Source organism: Dysidea avara, chromosome 13, assembly GCF_963678975.1.
Source record: "Dysidea avara chromosome 13, odDysAvar1.4, whole genome shotgun sequence".
Classification (NCBI taxonomy): Eukaryota; Metazoa; Porifera; class Demospongiae; order Dictyoceratida; family Dysideidae; genus Dysidea; species Dysidea avara.
Genome location: NC_089284.1, coordinates 14,702,796 through 14,722,591, shown reverse-complemented (window position 1 = coordinate 14,722,591; position 19,796 = coordinate 14,702,796). Strand labels below are relative to the sequence as shown.

The 19,796-nt window shown below is 38.0% G+C and overlaps 1 protein-coding gene across 1 annotated transcript; it reads left to right on the top strand.

Moving 5' to 3' along the window:
- The first annotated feature begins 3,320 nt into the window (after positions 1-3,320).
- Positions 3,321-19,589, top strand: LOC136243071 (uncharacterized). Its single transcript, XM_066034589.1, has 2 exons — positions 3,321-4,453; positions 16,101-19,589. The coding sequence occupies exons 1-2, from the start codon at positions 3,510-3,512 to the stop codon at positions 19,399-19,401; spliced, it is 4,245 nt and encodes a 1,414-aa protein (XP_065890661.1). The 5' UTR covers positions 3,321-3,509; the 3' UTR covers positions 19,402-19,589.
- Positions 19,590-19,796: the final 207 nt, after the last annotated feature.

Genomic DNA, 19,796 nt, shown 5'->3' with positions numbered 1-19,796 from the left:
TAACATTCCACCCTTGGGCTTGTGACACTAACAAAGGCATTATTAATCATATACTATAGCTGTTTTCAATAAACAAGATATAGTTGTTCTTCAGAATGATATATAAATACAATAATGAATTCGAATTGTTCTATATTTTGGCAAACGTCAAATCTTGAGATATTAACAATTACAGACAAGGTCATGCGACTACATGCATACTTTGATTTGCTAACTTCCCAAATCCCACGAGTTATAATCATGCGATTGATTGATTGATTGATTGATTGTTTATTACATCTAAACAGTTGGGCAAAGCCGCTCTTCCCTGCCAGAGGGGCACACACATATACATACAACAACATAAGTACAACAAACATACATAGAGATACTACAAAGACAATAAACACAGCAAACAGTTAGCAGTTAACTACAACACATAATTATTACAAACCAAATTGAAACTAAAAATTAAAATTTACTAAATCAGTCATTTTCCAAAAGATGCTGTAACGTTCACTTCTTAAAGCCATAATAACTATTTGGCTGCATAAAACGAAATATCTGGGTGTGATCATTGACAAGCATTTAAAGTAGACTGAATAAGTTAACATGTTAACAGCTAAAGCAAATTCTGTAAGAGGGTTTCTATACATACAACATACAGACTAAATCATGAATAAATAATATAGCTTATCAAGTCAAATGCTCCTCCTATGTATACGTGTGTCTGGACTATGCCTGCAGTGTATGCACAGTACTATATACACAAATTATATAAAAAGAGATGATACGCCATGCTGACAGATATGTTACAACTTTTATAATGATAAACTTTAGCATGCCATTACTATAAGGTGTGTATATACAATTTGGTTGACATCAACCCTGAAGGATACTTATAGCCAGCTAACACTCACAGTGTTACAAGGGGTCATCCATTGCAATTTAAATAATTGCAAAGTTGTGTCAATTCATTGAAGTATTCCATCATACAGACTTTGTAACAGCTTGCCAACCAAAGTAGTATAGCATAGGGGCATGCACTAGTAAGTGGAAGTCATTTAACAAGTGCATGTGTTTTGCAGCACATGCACAAAGAAAGTTCTGACTAGAACTTGAGGATCGGGAGGCATATACCCCTATATGCATGTACTGAAAAAATAAGCATTCACTACATGCATGTTGAAAGAAATGTATATTTATTTTCAGTCTCTTGAAGTAACAATTCTAGCTATATAAAAGCCACTGAACATGCAGACAGAGGACAAAGCATTTCTATATAATTATTGTATACTGCATGTATATAGCCCAGGGGGGGATCCAGGGGGTGGGGATTTGGGGGCTAAAGCCCCCCCCCCCCCCCCCCCCCCCCTTCATATTTAGGCTTTAGTTGATCAATATGCTGAGTATTATAATGAAATTTTGTCTTAGCATAATTATATGATCACTAATAATACAAATACTCATAAAACCACCTTATAAACATCTTTCCAAGGTATTATCAGTAGATTTATGCTAAAGATTATGCAACAAGGACCCGGATCAGCATTGGAGGTGTACAAGATCGAGATACTCTAATAGAGCAGTCAGCTAACTACTCTAATAGAACATTCACTGGAAGCATGTAGTTGGTTCTGTTATGGAATTTTTCCAAATCCGCCTGCACCTATACATACAATGAAGTGAATTGGTCTGTTTAAAGGGCTTCATTCATCTACCTGTGTAGTTAATATGTATGGCAATACTTAATTCAGGTTCACAATTTCCATTGAAAATGCTCTCAGATTCAATCTTGTATTGTTCAAATTTCAAAATTTTCCACTTTCGACATTATTATTCTAACATGCACCTATTCAGTGTTGTGCAATTGTGAGAGGGGTGCATCATGTACTTGGTTGTCTGTACCTACCCAAACTTTTTCATTAGCAAAATGCTTCAGAGAGCCATACCTATAATCTAAAGGCAGTATATAAAATATCTACAGGCAGAAAATATTATGAATTTTATGTGGAAATGTCTCCAAATTGCAGTGTTTTAGCATATATTTTTCAAAATTTTCCTGGGGGGCATGCCCCCAGATTCCCCTAGTTCCAGCATGCTGGGAAGTGTGCTTCGCACACCTCTACCCAAGAGATTAGTACCTTGAGTTAGCCCCCCCCCCCTTTATAAATCCTAGATCCACCCCTGTAGCCAGTAGAATTCCAGGCGGTTCGGGGATGCACTCTCATGCATGCAGGCTTTATGCACAAACTACACTTAAACTATTACTGAACTACAACTAGCAATGTCAACTAACTATTCTCAGACTTCCAAATTTCAGTATATTACCTTTAGAATTACTGATGCATGCATGGTGCCGGTATAGAATTCCTGATATAGGTAATCACACATTAGCTCATGCATGTTCATCCTGTAGATAGCTATGATGTAGATAAAGTGAGAACGATAGATAGTCCCAACCCTAAGTTCACTTTAATATGTCAAAAGGTCAGCATTTTCTTTCTAAGCCATGATATCATGCTGTGCTGTCTTAGACAGTGTCCAGCTGCTCAGCGGTCATATAAGTTAGGCCCCTATTCGGTGATTATTAGTTTCTCATCCAGCCTTTCTAATTATTATGATGCGGGCGGGAGGGTATTACCATTATGCCATTATTTTATAATATTAACACACTGATGTACAGACCTTGTCCAAATTGTCTTTCTTTCTTACTACAACATTTCCTTCACCAGCTGATTCTACTTTTCGTTATCGCCAACTGTTTTTAGACAGTCAACTGAAAGCCTGCTTTGATGAAGTCGATAGAACACGATTGCAACTGGCACTGCAGCAATTTGCTACAGTTCTCCTGGCGATACATAGCGCATTGTAGCGTTCATCAACAAAAAATTATAACAGTTTGGTATCACGTGTTCTTCTGAGCATGCGCAGAGTAAATAATGGCTTACCATGCGGTAGCTTAAGAAGGATGCGGGCGGTGGATGAGAAACTAATAATCACCAAATAGGGGCCTTACTGAGGCTACTTATTGAACAGAACAGGGCAACTTACTGAGAATTTCTGGTCATGCGTCTGTTTAATTAGCACAGAAATCATTCAGGGGTGAGAGAGTACATGAGACAGAGTCATTTGTTGCTTGATGCTGACAACATCGACTGAACTGCTGGCATGCGATGCGTGCATCTACAGTTTTTTTTCCCAGGGTGACCAGCACCCCATGCCACCACACAAAAAGATTATGAAGGAAGCTTCTTTGCGGCCGCCCTGCCGGATAAGGGGGCGCCCATATTAATTTTCCAATCGACTACGTACAGTAGCCCTCGTCGGTCTCGCCACGCGAAATCCGGGGTGTACTGATAGTACCGGTATACAAGAAACTCTCTGGTAGAATATATTCAAGAAAGCACCTTTTCAGTCTTGGAGTTCACTTCAAGCGATTGCACAACTTGATTTTGATTGGCCAGTTGTTCGAGCAGATTTATTTTCAGGTTTTGTTTACTTCACTTCACTCATGCTTCACTGAAGAGATGTCACACACCGAGGAACTCGACTTGGGAGCGGCCACTACGCTGATGAATGTGCTTAGAGATTTTGAAGGCAAATTTAAACCATACGTTCTTACCAATGTTGAACTCGATGTTAAAGAAATTGTCGGAGATAAGAACAAAGAAAAATACCGTAAAGGTTCAGATGCCATTATTGTTGATATTGAGTGGAAGGGACAATGCCGTTACGTCAGTAAAAAGCTACATTCGGTATTCTTCAAGCCCGACACACATTTGGACGGTATGAAGTATATGCTTTTGAAGTTTTGTAAGGAGATACAGCTCATGTGTGAACTGAATCATGAAAACGTCGTTAAGTTTGAAGGTATATATTACGAGACTAGTAAATCCCTTGTTGCCTCCTCGCTGCCGGTTCTGGTCATGGAAAAGATGCCATTTAGCCTAACAGAGTACATCAATACATTTGGATACAGGAACATCCCAGAAAATGATGTCATCAATATTTTATGTGATGTAGCCAGGGGGTTGATCTATTTACACGATAAAACGGTTGTCCATGGTGATTTGTCTTCAAATAATATACTGCTCACGAAAGCATTTTGTACCAAAATTGCAGACTTTGGATCTGCACAAGTACTTAGGATGTGTCATGAGCTGGAAGTACAACCTGGCACTCCTGATTTTATGCCGCCTGAAGCACTAATCTACCCAGCTTGTTATACAGTATCTGTGGATGTGTTCTCATTAGGCTGTGTTATCATTCATTTGACCACAGGCCAGTGGCCCACACCAGTAGGTGAAATGTTCAAAGCCAGTGAACTATTAAGGCGGCAACAGTTTCTAGCCATGATTGATAGTTCTCATTTATTGTTACCGATTGTTAAGAGATGTCTTGAAGTCAAAGAAACAAGACCAACTTCCAAAGATGTGTTGATATCTTTGTCAGAAATAAAATGCTCTAACAAGTAAGCAATTTTTGTTGTGTAATGAAAGTGAAAGGCCATCTGTTTCTCCAACTTTTGAGATAGATGTTTTAAATCGATTTTTGTATTGAATTTTAAGTTTATAACATCCCATTCATGTCATCTTGTTATTGGGTGGTTGCATAGATAAGAATACTTATTTACCCATTGTTGAGCTATCTACTGCCAAGTACTAGAGTATTTCACTGATACAGTATGGTACATGAAGATTTGGGCTTTCTTACCCAAGAATATCACCAAAAAACCAGCCTCGCTTTCCCTTCATAACAGCTTTGCAGGCGTAACCAAGCCCATAAATGTCTTCAGAGTGATCCCAAACCCTTCCAAGGAGTACTTCTACGAAATTTTATTTTTTTAATTTAAGGTGGCAGTATACTGGAAACCCATCTAATGGGAAGCCTTATGAAGTGAAGTCATAATATTACCACGAGAATTTGTTTTATTAGATCACGCGATTACACTTACGTAATAATAATATGGCTACGTAATAATAATATGGCTACGTTGCGTGTTAAAGCGCGTGGCTTTGTTGTAAGAAGAAATTCATTGTTGTTTAATAGTAGTAAAGAAGACATTCACGAAAGTAAGTAGAGTAGTATAGAAACTTATTTTAAGGGGATTCGTATCCTTTGCGCGAAATTTTGGCGGCAAGGGTAATTTGTGGTTTTAGTATGGTATCCTAAATGGTGAAGACGGCTTTTCTACGTCAAATTTTTCTAGTATACTAGCTTTAAATCCTTGTATAACAAGATGCAGTTGTGCAACAAAGGTGGGCGAAGAGCGCAATACCCGAAAAAAATTTTCCGTGTACGTAATCCTGGCACTACCGTCCACTTTTCATAGTCGTGGACGCTTGGCACAAGGAAACTATATAAATAGAATGATGTCTGCTTACGCTATTACTATGGTAAACTTATTACGCCCTAGGCATTGCCTGGGAAAACCTGAATAACCCATCGTTTGATCCGTCTTGGTATAAGGCTGCGAGTAAATTGACGTGAAGATGATTATAAAAGGGGTTCCTGAATTGCTCTGTATCCGCATTTCCACGTGTTTTAGCAGTGTGAAATTTCTTATGGCAACAGTGTAATGGTCGTGCTAAAACATGATACAGCGTATAACTTCGTGCACTTTTTATTCTGTGTTTTATGAATTTTATAAATCCATGTATCGATTAATATTTTTGCGGTTACCGCCACCTTAAGGAGACAGTATTCCAAGCCATATAAGTGCTAATTTTACATCCTGTGAAATATGTTCATGATGTGATTTAGTTAATTAATTAATTAATTAATTTATTAAAGCTTTACAGCACAAGTGCTGAAGGTCTGTAGGACACCTGGTCCTACAGCTTGATAACTTCTTGTGTTTTATTACATCACTCTACAAAATGCTGAACTTGTGGAATAATTGTAAACAAAGCAATGGTAATGGTATCAATTTGTACTGTTTTACTGACAGGAACTTGTAGTAAACAAGCCTGTTCAGTTAATTAACGGTCTATATATTGGGTTAGTGCTGCTGTTCTTCTGGCTACTGTACATTTCCAAGCACTCCGTGTTGTTGCATTAACTTCGAGCATTTAAGCCGTTTACAATCTTCTACTTGGGCTAAATAATGCTAATTTAACCATAGGTCAAAAAGGTTTAATTGAGGGGTTGTAACCATTCGTACACTCTGTGTGTCTGAAGGCACGTACAGTGCTGGAAAAGGTATCAGCTTCTACCAACCTCCTAGTACGGTGATGTCTGTCAGTCTGCAGTGGAACCCCTCCTTGCTCAAGTTCAGTGATTTTATAGGGTAATGAAATTCACGTGTTTATGACCTACTCATGATTGAATACTTTGGGTAGACTTAACCTCTAGTATTGTTCAAGGGAATGTGACATTTGGTTGGTACTGTGTTTTATAGTTTACCATGAATATCCCAGGAATGCAGGCAGGACAGAAATCTGCTGCATTGGGAATACATTCTACCCACCACTGCAGCAGGTACCGAGAATGCAGCTCACGTGTTGTATTTGATCACATGATCCAAAATGGTTTCACTCTGCCTGCTGTGGGTATGTAGCACTATCACAGCATCCCAACAACCCATTACTCCATCACCCTTTATGTTGATGCTTATGGTTTACTCATTCCTCTCTCAGTACCAGTACAACTCCTTACAATTTACCTGTCTAGACATGTAATTCCACAGCCATATGATTCAAAGTCTTGTAGCAAGCTGTATAGAAGTGAGAATTGTTGCTCATTTCCCAACAGCAATTGCTCAGTAATTATGTCAAATGCCTGGTGCACTTGCATGGATTCAGCACTTGTATGGCTTGGTGTGCTGCCCCTTTAACTGAATTTTCTGTTGGCTTACTGCTTGACTGATGCCTTCTGCCAAGGGTAACTCAAGGACAAGGCTACGGGTTTGATTTCTTCACTGTTCAAGGCCAGCCTTCAAAAAGAAATCGAACACAATAGAGTAGGTCCATGATGTGTGTATTGTAGCTGCTCTGTGGTTGGTGAAAAGGCACATCTTGGGTTCCACTACCGTGTAGGTGTTGATTACTAGTGGCACAGCTTCAGTGTTTTATTTTCTGTAGTATGACTAAACTATTCTTTGTTTATAATGCTGTATAAATGGGTGAAACATAGCTGGAACTGAAACAAAATGGCCACTTCACAGTTGATAGTCGGGGCATAATTCAACCAAAATTTCAGTTGTGACTGGCAGTTACTGACTGGAGAGATACTTCTCATACTGTTGTTTGTTTGTAACACTGTAATAACAGGTGAAACATAGCTGAAAAAGAAATGGAATGGCGACTTCACTTTCAGTCATTGTGCACGTTGCCTGTCAGTAGTATAGCTATGAGACTGTGAAGTAGGATTAACTAGTAGTCTACAGGTATCCCTTGTTTCATTGTTTTTTTTCTCTGTGATCATGCAATACTCAAATGTAAAATTCCTTATAGTTGTTTACTGTAACATAATTCACTACAATTTCAAAGAATGGTCCCACAAGACATATTAATTGTGCAATTAAACAACTATAAGGAATTTTACATTTGAGTATTGATCACAGAGAAAAAAAACAATGAAACAAGGGATGCCTATAGACTACTAGTTAATCCCTACTTCACAGTCTCATAGCTATACTACTGACAGGCTGAACTATGACTGAATTAGGGATTAAATGTCAACTAGCATAGCTGCAGGTGTAGATTACCTCCCTTGTTTCATTACTTTTGTTATCTGTGATCCCCAAAATTTCTAATTTTTCTTTATACTTGTATAGTAGTGTCATGTTCTATGCACTATCTGGTCCAGAGTGCAGATGTTCAAATACACAGCTTCTCAGGGAGTGTATATTCTTTTGGCAACAACTAACACAGCAACTATAACATCAGCACATATTTATACTACAACAAGAAATCATAAATATCGTACTTGTTTACAAAGGTGTGTGAATGCATGCATGTTTACGAAACAAGTTACTTAGCTGCAGAAACCGAAAGCTATAAGGTGCTAGGGCTATAACAATGTTAACAAGTAAACAAGTTTGTTGTGCATGAGTCCGTGGTTGCTATAGGTAGAGTTGTGGATCTATACAACATACGAAAGCTGTAGTGCTAGTATATGTAGTGGTAACTCAACATCTAGCATTATAAGAGCTAAGCAAATGCTTGCTTTTATTTATTTTTGTTAAGAGTCTTTCAAGACCAGAGAATGAGTCCAGTCATTGTTTATTCTGCTACTATTAGATGTTGTGTATGAAAGCTGTGTGATGCTTGATTTTAATTTTAAATTCATTTCAGAACCTCGCACATGGGTTTCTGAGTGCTGTTGGTGGTTCAAATTATTTATTTAAGGTAACAGTACTCCACTCAGAATTGTCAAGTTTGACTCATTAGTAGCTTTTCTACAGTGTGTAGCTATGTATGTTTCACTGGTTACTCTTCTGATACAGTGGAGCCTGTCTATAATGGTCACCTTGGGACCAGATGTATCTGGCCTTTATATACGGGTGGCTGTTATAAAGAAAACCTGCATAAGGTGGTCAGCAGCATTTTAGTGGCTATGACCGTTATAAATGAGTGATTGTTATTAAGAGGCTCGCGCCAACTGCAATACAATAATATTTTACTAGTTTTTAGGACAGAAAGGGCAAGGTGAATGTTGGTTATAGCTATTGAATACGTTTAAGTAATGAAGCTTGATAGATTATATAGTATTCATTGAAAGGCAGGTAGTGTGATAAGTGTGCATTACTGAAACAGTTCGATATGTATACAGTGATTCATAGGTGAATTCTTGGCTGGCCGTTATGCGTTATGCAGGTGACCACTTAATGCAGACCACAATGCATACATTTGTATGGGAAAACATTTGGGGCCTCATGACCATGGCCGTTATGCAAAGGTGACCGCTTAATCCAGGTGACCATAACACAGGTTCCACTGTTTGTTATGTCTGCTGGAATGTAAACTTTATACTTTTTGTGTCATTTAAGGAAGTAAGGTCATGATGTATTAATTTCTTTGTCATAAAAGGAATAGAAGTCTGCCAAGTTGTATATGTGTGACTACATGAACACCACTGGTAGACTTTCCCTGAACTTGAAGGAAGAGATACAACTATCACTATGGTAAAACTCGTGAGCAACTTGTGGCCCCAACCTTTTGGAAATTCAACTGTTTTAGAAGTTCTGTGTATATAGAGTGGTAGTGCATAGCTCTTTAATTGTTCTAATCTTGATCTGAAAGCAGATACCTTAGTTCCGGTATGTGATATGCTTTATAACTGAATTTTCTGTTAACTGACTGACTACCTGATTAATACCTCAAGCCAAGCATAACATGACTATGGATAAGGCTACAGTATTGATTTCTTTACCCAATTAGGCCTGAGACATGACCGATGAGTTTGCTAGTAGAAATTTATAGCATGTTTAGTCGAAATATCGCCATTACTGCAACTCTGTAAACAAGTTTTTCAAGCACAGCTACTTCTCACTACAGTACATGGAATGGCGCTTGCAGCTCTACACCACTGATGTATTTATATAGGTCTCAGGGGCGGATCTAGGATTTCAGAAGGGGGGATGCTAACATGGACATTTATATATGTAGCAAGATAGTTGATACAACTAGTGTGAGAAGGACACTCAGCATGTGGAGCATGCTCTATCTAGGGGGGTCTGGGGATATTCCCCCACAGAAAAAGTTTGCAAATTTGGTCTATTGAGATTGAATTTGGTAGTAATTTTGAGTGAAAAATGATGTCACTTTGTTTATGTGATACCATTATTCCCCTACAGCTTGTCAATATAACTAAAGGATGCAGCCATGTAGCTAAAATTCAATCTTAGACTAATATCTTAAAGAACTAGTAGTGGAAACATATGGGTATCAGCTGCACATGATCAAATTTAGTGTTTTGAAGTATAACATAATTTACAGTCTCATGGCTCAAACTACACTAGCTGTCCAAACAGTATAGAGAGGGTAAGTGTGAGTGGAGAGGTCAAGTAGACTGACTTACCAGTGTGTGGAGTGCATGTGCTCTCAGCTGTATATAATTCTCCAGCTAGGGGGCTCTATAGATCTGGTGGCATATATACTCCTGGACCCCATGGAAATTTTTGGAAAATGGCTATCACAAGATTGAATCTAGAAGCTATTTTAACCAAATCTGGGTACAAGATGAATGAGTTCAGTTGGAAGTAATTTTAATCAGGGCTGGAGCACTTTTCAGCTACTTGAATTTGTAAAAGGATCAAGATACTCTAATAGAGCAGTCATCATAATATACTCTAATAGAACAGTCATCGCAATACTGTAATAGAGCATTCGGTATAGAATATAGCCACTGTTCTTCTTAGTCTAAGCCATTACATCTATGCTAATTGTCCTCAAATCACTGAAAAGCTCCAGTGAGCTATCTGCATGGCACTGCATTGGCTAATTGATCATGCATGCATTTGCCACAATCCCAATGGCTTCTGTATCTCAAAGAACTAGCTAAGCTTTCACTGAAATTTTGTAAGTAAAAAATTGAATTAATTGGTACTGTAGTACAAATTTACCAGAATATATCCTTGATGTTAACAATTAAGGAGAAAGAGGCTTTGCATGTTAAATAGCTTCCAGATGCCATTTCAGAGCATCTATTTTCAAAAATTTCCCTGAGGGAGCATGCCCCCAGACCCCCCTAGCTTGGCATGGTATGTGTGCTTAGCGCACACAGTTGAGTATCACATGAAAGCAGATAATCTAAAAATCACATCAAATCAATAAAAAGTAGTGTGCATGACTATGACCTAGTCCATGGATGGCCGGACCACTCAAAATCTCTGGGCTCCGGCCCTGATTTTAATTAAAAACAGAACTATACACTGTTTCTTGTTATTGGATTTTAAGAAAATGTATAATAGTGGTTTGTCAAAGAGAATAAAGAGTGTATAGTTAATTGAATGTAAGGTCAAGGAGAATATTTAAAACACAGGATTGGATCTACTTCATATGTAGCCACTGTTCTGAAGTGCAGGTTGCTATTTCAATCTAACTTTTAAAATAATGGATCCATCCATCATTATAATTGTTTTACAACTAGTTTACAAATACAACAAGTTTTTGGCCACAACTAACTCCTTTTTAGCACACAATGATCATGACAACATAAATGCTACAGTATCATTTAAGCTTAAAGTTGAGCATCAAGGGATTTGATAGTGCAAACTCCAAAGGTGCTAGATTTATACAAATGTAGCATGGGATTTGATCAAGCAAGGGAAACAAAAACGAACAGCTCTCAGATGTTGCAGCCCTGTGAACTTTATAAAAGCTAAGAAATTCACTATTATATAAGACTAATGTTTTACTTGCAAGAGAAGCATTTCAACCCAAGAATCAAGTTTGTAGCAGAGCCTAAAAAAACTTAAACTATTTGACAGAAAAGGTTATTTTCAGAATAGATTTTCAATTAATGATGTTTTATACAATTTATAGTACATTATAAAGGTATAAATCTTTTACTTGAAGTGATTGGTATATGGTAGGATGTTTGGTACAATAGTGAGGGTAGCAGTGCACAGGTCTAGAAGAATAGGTTTAATTTCAGCTTACACTCTGGTAACTTCTTGAAAATTATAGTTTTAATGTTGGATGTTCTATTAGAGTAGTTGACTGTTCTATTAGAGTATTTCGGGTTTAGCAACTTCTAAGGTAAGACTTACTCCAAAAGTATAATTTTGAACCCCTTTTAGTAATTCTTGGATAAGATTAGCTATTCCCCTTGCTCTTTCCATCTTTTCATTGCCCATACATGTGTATAAAATGTAACTGCACCTGTACTACAGCTTCTAGAATCTTCCTAGCTTGCTCATTGTAAAATTTTGGAGGGGCTGGTATGAGCAAGTATAGCAAAAGAACTTCTAGTTTTCTAGCGATTATGTAGTGAAGGGTATTTAACAGTATAGTTTAGCTTAGTTAGATTGTTCTGGAGTGAATAGCTTTGCGCGTATCCTATTTAAAGATCGCCGTAAGGATCAGTGCCATCGTGATTGTGTTCTCTACGAGGTGAGGAATGTATATTAAAACGTTATAGAGGCTATAATTACAATAACAAAAAGTTTAGAATGTGATTTTTGCTTATTCCGTAATTCCGCTATTCCGCTATTCTGTATTCCATGGAATACAGGTTCCCGTGAAAAAGTTGTGAAATCAAAAGGTGGCAGCCAACAAATGGCTGCAATGATGTTAATGCTAATAAATTTTAATAATTCACACAGCCATTATTCAGCATTAACATCATTGCAGCCATTTGTTGGTCGCCACCTTTGATTTCACAACTTTTTTTCACCCATGCAGGATTTTTAAGGCCGCATCTTTTTTCACAACTTGGCTGTTTTTTGTGTGGATATCACTTCATTTTGTAATTGCAAGTTCCAAAGCCAGCCTATGGTTGACCTTGATAATTCCTTTTAACTTTTTCCCTTTACTACAGGAATTGCCGAAGACTGCGTGGCTATATGAAGAACTGAAATAAATAAGATGAATTTTGAAGGCATGTATATCCCAATGATAGCTGGGTAGATTCAACTCAAATTAGGAATGGGAGATGCCTTACCTTGAGGAAGATTTCACAGCAGAAATGGTTAATTATACTATGGAGCTAAGGATATGTACATGAAAACTTTTTATAGATTTTTTTTATTTTCCCGGGTTACCAGCACCCCTTGCCACCACTAAAGATGTTAAAAGTGCTAGACAAATAATAAGATCAAAATAATTTCAATCGGTAAGCTGGAGCCACCTGACCCTCAGCTAGTGCAAGGTAAAATTCTCCTAGTGGAGAGCCCTGATGTGATCTAGCTCATATCAAGCACATAACAGTGGAGCATAACAAAAAATAACTAGTCCACATCACAGAACTACGTATATGACAAGTGATTGGCAACCCCTTCTGAAGAGAGACAAGGAGAGCAAGTCTTCTGTAAAATACATGCAGCAGCAGTCTGACCTTTGTGTTGAAAATACAAGTGGGAACCCATCTCAATTTCCCGTACGTTGTTCATATACTTGGGTACCACAATATGAAGGTACATTCATAGAAAATGCCTTCTGATGTTTACCCCCCCCCCCCCCAGAATCCTGAAGCAGAAATGTCTACACGAGTTCCATCCTCATTATTAGTTGTTGCATATCAAAGGGTCCCTGTAAGAGGCTGCAATGGATGCATAAAAACGACGTTTTCTGGTTCTGTGAAACGAGTATGTTGCCTGCCCACATGCATGGCTGTACTTGGTCACACAACACACTTGATATAGGCTATTTTCATAAATTTTGTTGTACTCTAATAGTGCTCTGCGATATATCGGTAATACCGTTTATCGTGATAAATTATTGTATACCGTGACAGTGTTTGATAACCGATACATTTAAATACCGGTATATCTATGAATACCGGTATAGGATTGCTTTTAACCCAGCCTTTGGTGTTTAATTATCCAATTTGTTAATGGTTTAGCAGACACGCCCTAAACAAAACTAGAGGTTGTCACATTACAACACATGCTTACTTGTACTGAACTATATAGTTTTTGATTTTTGGGATGATACCGCTTCATACTAGGCCCAAGAAATGACACAATAGTTACAATAACAAGCTAACTATATACCGATATACCGCGATATTTTCCTGTTACTAATACCGTCAAGAGTATATAATGGGAAGGGAGAGTATCGAACTACGCTATTATGCTGTGAAAAATGAGCCCGTAAAGTTCTATGGCATCGTTCAAACGACTCGGTGATTTTGTTGATTGGTGACTAATTAAAAGCACAATGGGCGCACTTTGTACATGTGACTACTGAGTGAAAGAATGGTATACTCGAGAAAAGTATGGCACACTACGCAGAGGAACTCACTATACAAAGAGAAAGACAGAAGCAGCTAACCTGGAAAACAAACATCGAGGTTTCATCATGGTCAAGCGAGGTCGAGATTTCGATATTTCATCATGGTAGAGATTTCATCATGGTCGCCATCCCATGCCTCACCTCGACAGTTATAATAGTTAAAGTGACACTTCTAGATGGAATTTCAGCCATTGCGATTCCATACGGGCCACCCATTAAAACATTTAAGGTGTTAAATCTGAGCAATCAACAGCGGTCAGGTTTATGAGAAGAAACGGAGGTATGCGGGTTACTTTATGGGCTCATTTTTCACAGCCTATAGCGCAGTTCGACACTCTCCCTCCCCATTATATACTCTTGATACCATGTAATCAAATTTCAACACCGTCAAGCTCTATACTCTAATAGAGCACACATTTTTTTCAATACAGCACATATAGAATGTTCTAGAATTTCCATTGATAGATCTATGAGTTCTTATTCTAGTGTACCAAACCAGAACTTGCATTTATAAGGTATAAATTAAGTGAGGTGAGCAACTGATAGCAGTGGCAGAGTGGTAAATGGCTTGGGTATATAGGTGTGGAAGTCCCTGGTTAGAACCCTGGAGAAATTTTTTCCGATGTTCTTTGTGCACATTTTTTACTTCACAGTGACTGTTCTATTAGAGTATCTTGATCGCACTTTTTTCACATGTTTGGTTTTGCTTTATATCTCCTTAGCTAATACTCTTAATACTTTCAAACCACAAAAGGTTTGCACTACAATAGTAGCTTCATGTACAGTGCGATTTTTAAAGTATTCTGTGAAGCAGATTACCTGGTAGGTGTGACAACAAATCGCTTTTGCAATTTTCAAAATTGTGCATGCAATTTTCAAAATTGTGCATAACTTTGTTATTCCTGTATGAAAATTGGGCTGTAAATGAACTGCATTACGTTCTTACTGCCCTCCAAATTTGAATTCAATTGACTGAAGCATGCACGAGTTATTGCAATTTTTCTAAAATGTGTGAAAAAATTTTACATAAGAAGATTAAGAAGAAAAATACAAAGAAAATAAGATAAACTTTAAAGGTGCATATCTCAGTGATGGCTGGGAAAATTCAACTCAAATTTGGAATAGGAGGTGCCCTACCCTGAGTGAGTTTCCACAGCAAAACTGGTTAATTTCTGTTCAGGCACTATTGAGCTACAAATGCATGAAAACAGCATTCCTGTAAAATACATGCTTGTCTGTAACGTGTCTGCACTAGCTATACTTGGCCGCACAACATACTATCGTGTGTCCTGATGTATATGTATTCATGTGACTTTTCTATTAGAATTAGGATGACCGCTTTATTTGGGTATCTTGTGTGATCTCATTAATTATAAGCCTCAGTGGACTAAGTTGCTGATTACCAAGTTCTGGTATAATGTTGTCTGTGCCCAGCTGTGTTGAAAACTAACTGGTGGTACCTATATTTTACTTTAGGGATGCCACGATAGTCGTGACATACGTACGATATGTTGTGACATAAAGCTCCATGATGATATGATGATATGATATGAAAGTTTCTCACATTATGTATTTAATATTGTGACATAAGTATCTCCTAATAATGCACATTTTCCATTCATTTTCATCAAATTTGATGCAGTAAATATTGACAAAGGAGTATGAGCAATGTCGGTTGTTGATGTCATAGTTAATATTGCTGACGTTTAAGTTGATATTTTTGCATGTTTGAATCGAAAATAGCTATACAGTTTTGTAAGTAACAGCTTCAGTTGTGAAACTTTAAGAATTGCTTATGTTGTATGTGACATACGACATATTGTGACATAAACCTCTATAACATGTAACATAAAAAATTCTATGTTGTGGCATCTCTATTTCACTTAAGCTTTGAAGTTTTATAAAATACAGTTAGTGGGTAGTGAAGTATAGTTTGTCCTTAACTGTACTTCTTAAAGTACAATGTTTCATTTTATGTTGCTCACACAAAGTTCTATATAAGCGTTGTATGTATTTGGAGAATTGAGTAGCTAGTTTCTAGGCTTGACAATTTATTTTAGTGAGTGCATTTTTTAGGGATGTAAAACGGATTCAATGCATTAGTTAAGACTTATGTTAATGATGGCCATTTCACACTTGTTTGCCCAGATGGGCTTTAGTTGTATAATAACTTAATGGTCACATTTTGTATAATAGAGGTTTTCTTGTTTCATTTAGGATAATCATCAATGGAGATCAGTTAGACAAAGCTTTTAAAATGATCAAGGAAGGAGAAGGTGGTATGAAAAAAGCTCTACAGTATCTACTTAGCATGTCTGTTGTGTCCAATTCACATGTTCCAATAGAAGATTTCCACAGTGTTGTACCTGGGGACCACCTAGTCTACAATACTACAATTGGATGGAAGATTAACTTTTATGTGCTTGCTAGTATAGGAAAAGGTTGTATTAAAGTTGTTGGTACATTTCTTGAAGGTAATGATGATCCTTTTATTGAAGAAAAGCTCATATTTGATGACGACAAAACCAAGCAGTTAAAGATTATGGAGAGAACTCTTTGTGAATCTCAATGTAAGAACATTTCTAAAATATTATACAAGGGAATCTCTAATGTTTTGGAAGAAAAGGATCGTTTAGAAAAATTTAAAGATCAAAACAAACCCTACAGCTTTCCATATAACAATTCTGAACATTTTGTGACGTATGTGAAGGAAGGGGAAGCTAAGTGTGAAATGTGCAGCAAAGAAATTGAAATTGTCTTCAAAAAGTATGCGTTTGTAAAGGCTGCTCAGGATGGCAGTTTAAAATCAGCCAAACCTCTTTTTGATGGTAGTAGTAGTTGGGGCATTCTTGTTGGTGCAATCACAGGTAGATCTGTAGGAATAACTGCTACTAAGCAAGCTACAACTACAACTGCTAAAGAAGCGGTGAAAGAAGTAGGCAAGGTTGCTACTAAGCAAGCTGCAACTACAACTGCTAAAGAAGCGGTGAAAGAAGTAGGCAAGGCTGCTACTAAACAAGCTGCAACTACAACAGCTAAAGAAGCGGTGAAAGAAGTAGGCAAGGCTGCTACTATGCAAGCTGCAACTACAACAGCTAAAGAAGTGGTGAAAGAAGCAGGCAAGGCTGCTACTAAGCAAGCTGCAACTACAACAGCTAAAGAAGCGGTGAAAGGAGTAGGCAAGGCTGCTACTAAACAAGCTGCAACTACAACAGCTAAAGAAGCGGTGAAAGAAGTAGGCAAGGCTGCTACTATGCAAGCTGCAACTACAACAGCTAAAGAAGTGGTGAAAGAAGCAGGCAAGGCTGCTACTAAGCAAGCTGCAACTACAACAGCTAAAGAAGCGATGAAAGGAGTAGGCAAGGCTGCTACTAAGCAAGCTGCAACTACAACAGCTAAAGAAGCGGTGAAAGCAGTAGGCAAGACTGCTACTAAGCAAGCTGCAACTACAACAGCTAAAGAAGCGGTGAAAGAAGTAGGCAAGGCTGCTACTAAGCGAGCTGCAACTACAACAGCTAAAGAAGCGGTGAAAGAAGTAGGCAAGGCTGCTACTAAGCAAGCTGCAACTACAACAGCTAACGAAGTGGTGAAAGAAGCAGGCAAGGCTGCTACTAAGCAAGCTGCAACTACAACAGCTAAAGAAGCGGTGAAAGGAGTAGGCAAGGCTGCTACTAAGCTAGCTGCAACTACAACAGCTAAAGAAGCAGTGAAAGCAGTAGGCAAGACTGCTACTAAGCAAGCTGCAACTACAACAGCTAAAGAAGCGGTGAAAGAAGTAGGCAAGGCTGCTACTAAGCGAGCTGCAACTACAACAGCTAAAGAAGCGGTGAAAGAAGTAGGCAAGGCTGCTACTAAACAAGCTGCAACTACAACAGCTAAAGAAGCGGTGAAAGGAGTAGGCAAGGCTGCTACTAAGCAAGCTGCAACTACAACAGCTAAAGAAGCGGTGAAAGGAGTAGGCAAGGCTGCTACTAAGCAAGCTGCAACTACAACAGCTAAAGAAGCAGTGAAAGAAGTAGGCAAGGCTGCTACTAAACAAGCTGCAACTACAACAACTAAAGAAGCGGTAAAAGAAGTAGGCAAAGCTGCTACTAAGCAAGCTGCAACTACAACAGCTAAAGAAACAGTGAAAGAAGTAGGCAAGACTGCTACAAAGCAAGCTGCTACTACAGCAGCTAAAGAAGCAACAAAAGAAGTAGGCAAGACTGCTACTAAGCAAGCTGCTGCAAATGCAGTTAGACAAAGCCTTAGAGCGTCTGTTGTCAGTGGACTGCTCATTGAAAGTGGACTTTATGCTGCACAGATGGCTGGAGCTGTATATAAACGTGCAAATGGTCAAATGGATCCAGAAGAGTTTGTGGACTTTACTATTGAGCAGACTGCTACCTCAGGTGGTAGTGCAGCAGGAGGAATTAGTGGATCGTTAGCAGGAGTTGCAGCTGGAGCAGCAGTGGGTTCTGTTGTTCCAGTTATAGGTACGGCTATTGGGGCTTTTGCAGGAGGGCTATTAGGAGGTGTCACTGGAGGTGTAGGAGGTAATTTATTGGGAAAGCAAGTTGGTGGGCTAATTAATTCAACTCGAGAAAACAATGAATGGAAACTAGACTGTAACACTCCAAATGATATAGCTGTTGCCCACAATAATGAACTGATAATTTTGGACAGCTTTTCTCCAAAAGCCCTTGTAGTCAGTACTGAACTTACTATAGTAAAAGAACTATCGTTTTCTAATGCTGCAATTGTCAAACCCTCAGGTATTGCTGTGAGTGGTACTACTATGGCAGTTGGTGACAGAAGTAACCATGTTGTAAAAATCCTTTCATTTGAAGCAAAATATTTGTCAATGATAAAAACTACAGAAAGCAAAGAGGGCGATTTTCCATTTAGAATGCAATTTAACAGCAAAGGTGTGTTGTATGTATTGGACTTTTGTAATGGTAGAGTTCAGGCTTTTGATACCAAGAAGAATAATGCATTCTGTGGCATTGTTGGCTGTCAAGGATCTGATCCCGGGCAATATCAGCAGCCAGAGTGTATTGCTGTAGATGGTAGTGATAATGTGTATGTGACTGACTGTTTCTCCAAGTGTATAAACATGTACAGTAGAGATGGCCATGCATTTCTATACAAGATTGACTGTTTGTGCAGACCATGTGCTATTGCTTTTTCCCCAGATGATCATTTGATAGTTGGTGACCATGAGAATAACTGCATTCGGGTGTTCGGTTTACCATACAAGAACAGCTTCTTTAAAGGCTTGTTTGGTTATGATGAGAAAGAGCACTCTCGCAAATTAACTAACATATTTGGAACTGTTGGTAATGAAAAGGAAGAATTTAATGAAATCAGTGGTATAGTTGTTAACAGTTATGGCACTTTATGTGTGGTGGAGTCCAAAAATGTTCGTCTACAATTGATAAGCACCAGCATATGGAGGAAGACAATGGATGAAAATGATATCAAGAAATATGAGGAGAGATTTAAGCTCAGCAATGATAAAACAAATGGCCAATTATGAACTTTATTATATAATTGGACATGCAATTACATAAATTTTAGTTTATTGTGTGGCTACATATCATGGTTATTACTTTGTAGCAATCATGCAAAACATGTATAGCTGTAAATTGCAATGATGGCATATGAATTCTTTAAGGTAATCTAAGAAACTGTACGTAGCTATAAAGTAGATGCCAATCTATACATTAGTACAGAGAACTGGGGCATTAATTTGTGATTGAATATGCTAACAAGTTTGACCAAAATTTTATTGAATACATACACTTCATTAATTTACTTACTATGCAAAAAGCATTAATTAGAAAGAGTGTTTATCATCAGTCACATAGCAGTGGCATAAAGCTGCCATACAGAGGGCATACAGCAATATGCTGCATTTAATTGGTTCAAGTT

Excerpts from the sequence above, each read along its gene's own strand:
- LOC136243071 (XM_066034589.1), top strand. The coding sequence starts at position 3,510 with ATGTCACACACCGAGGAACTCGACTTGGGAGCGGCCACTACGCTGATG. Across the intron at positions 4,454-16,100 it reads GAAATAAAATGCTCTAACAA|GATAATCATCAATGGAGATC; the intron begins GTAAGCAATTTT and ends TGTTTCATTTAG.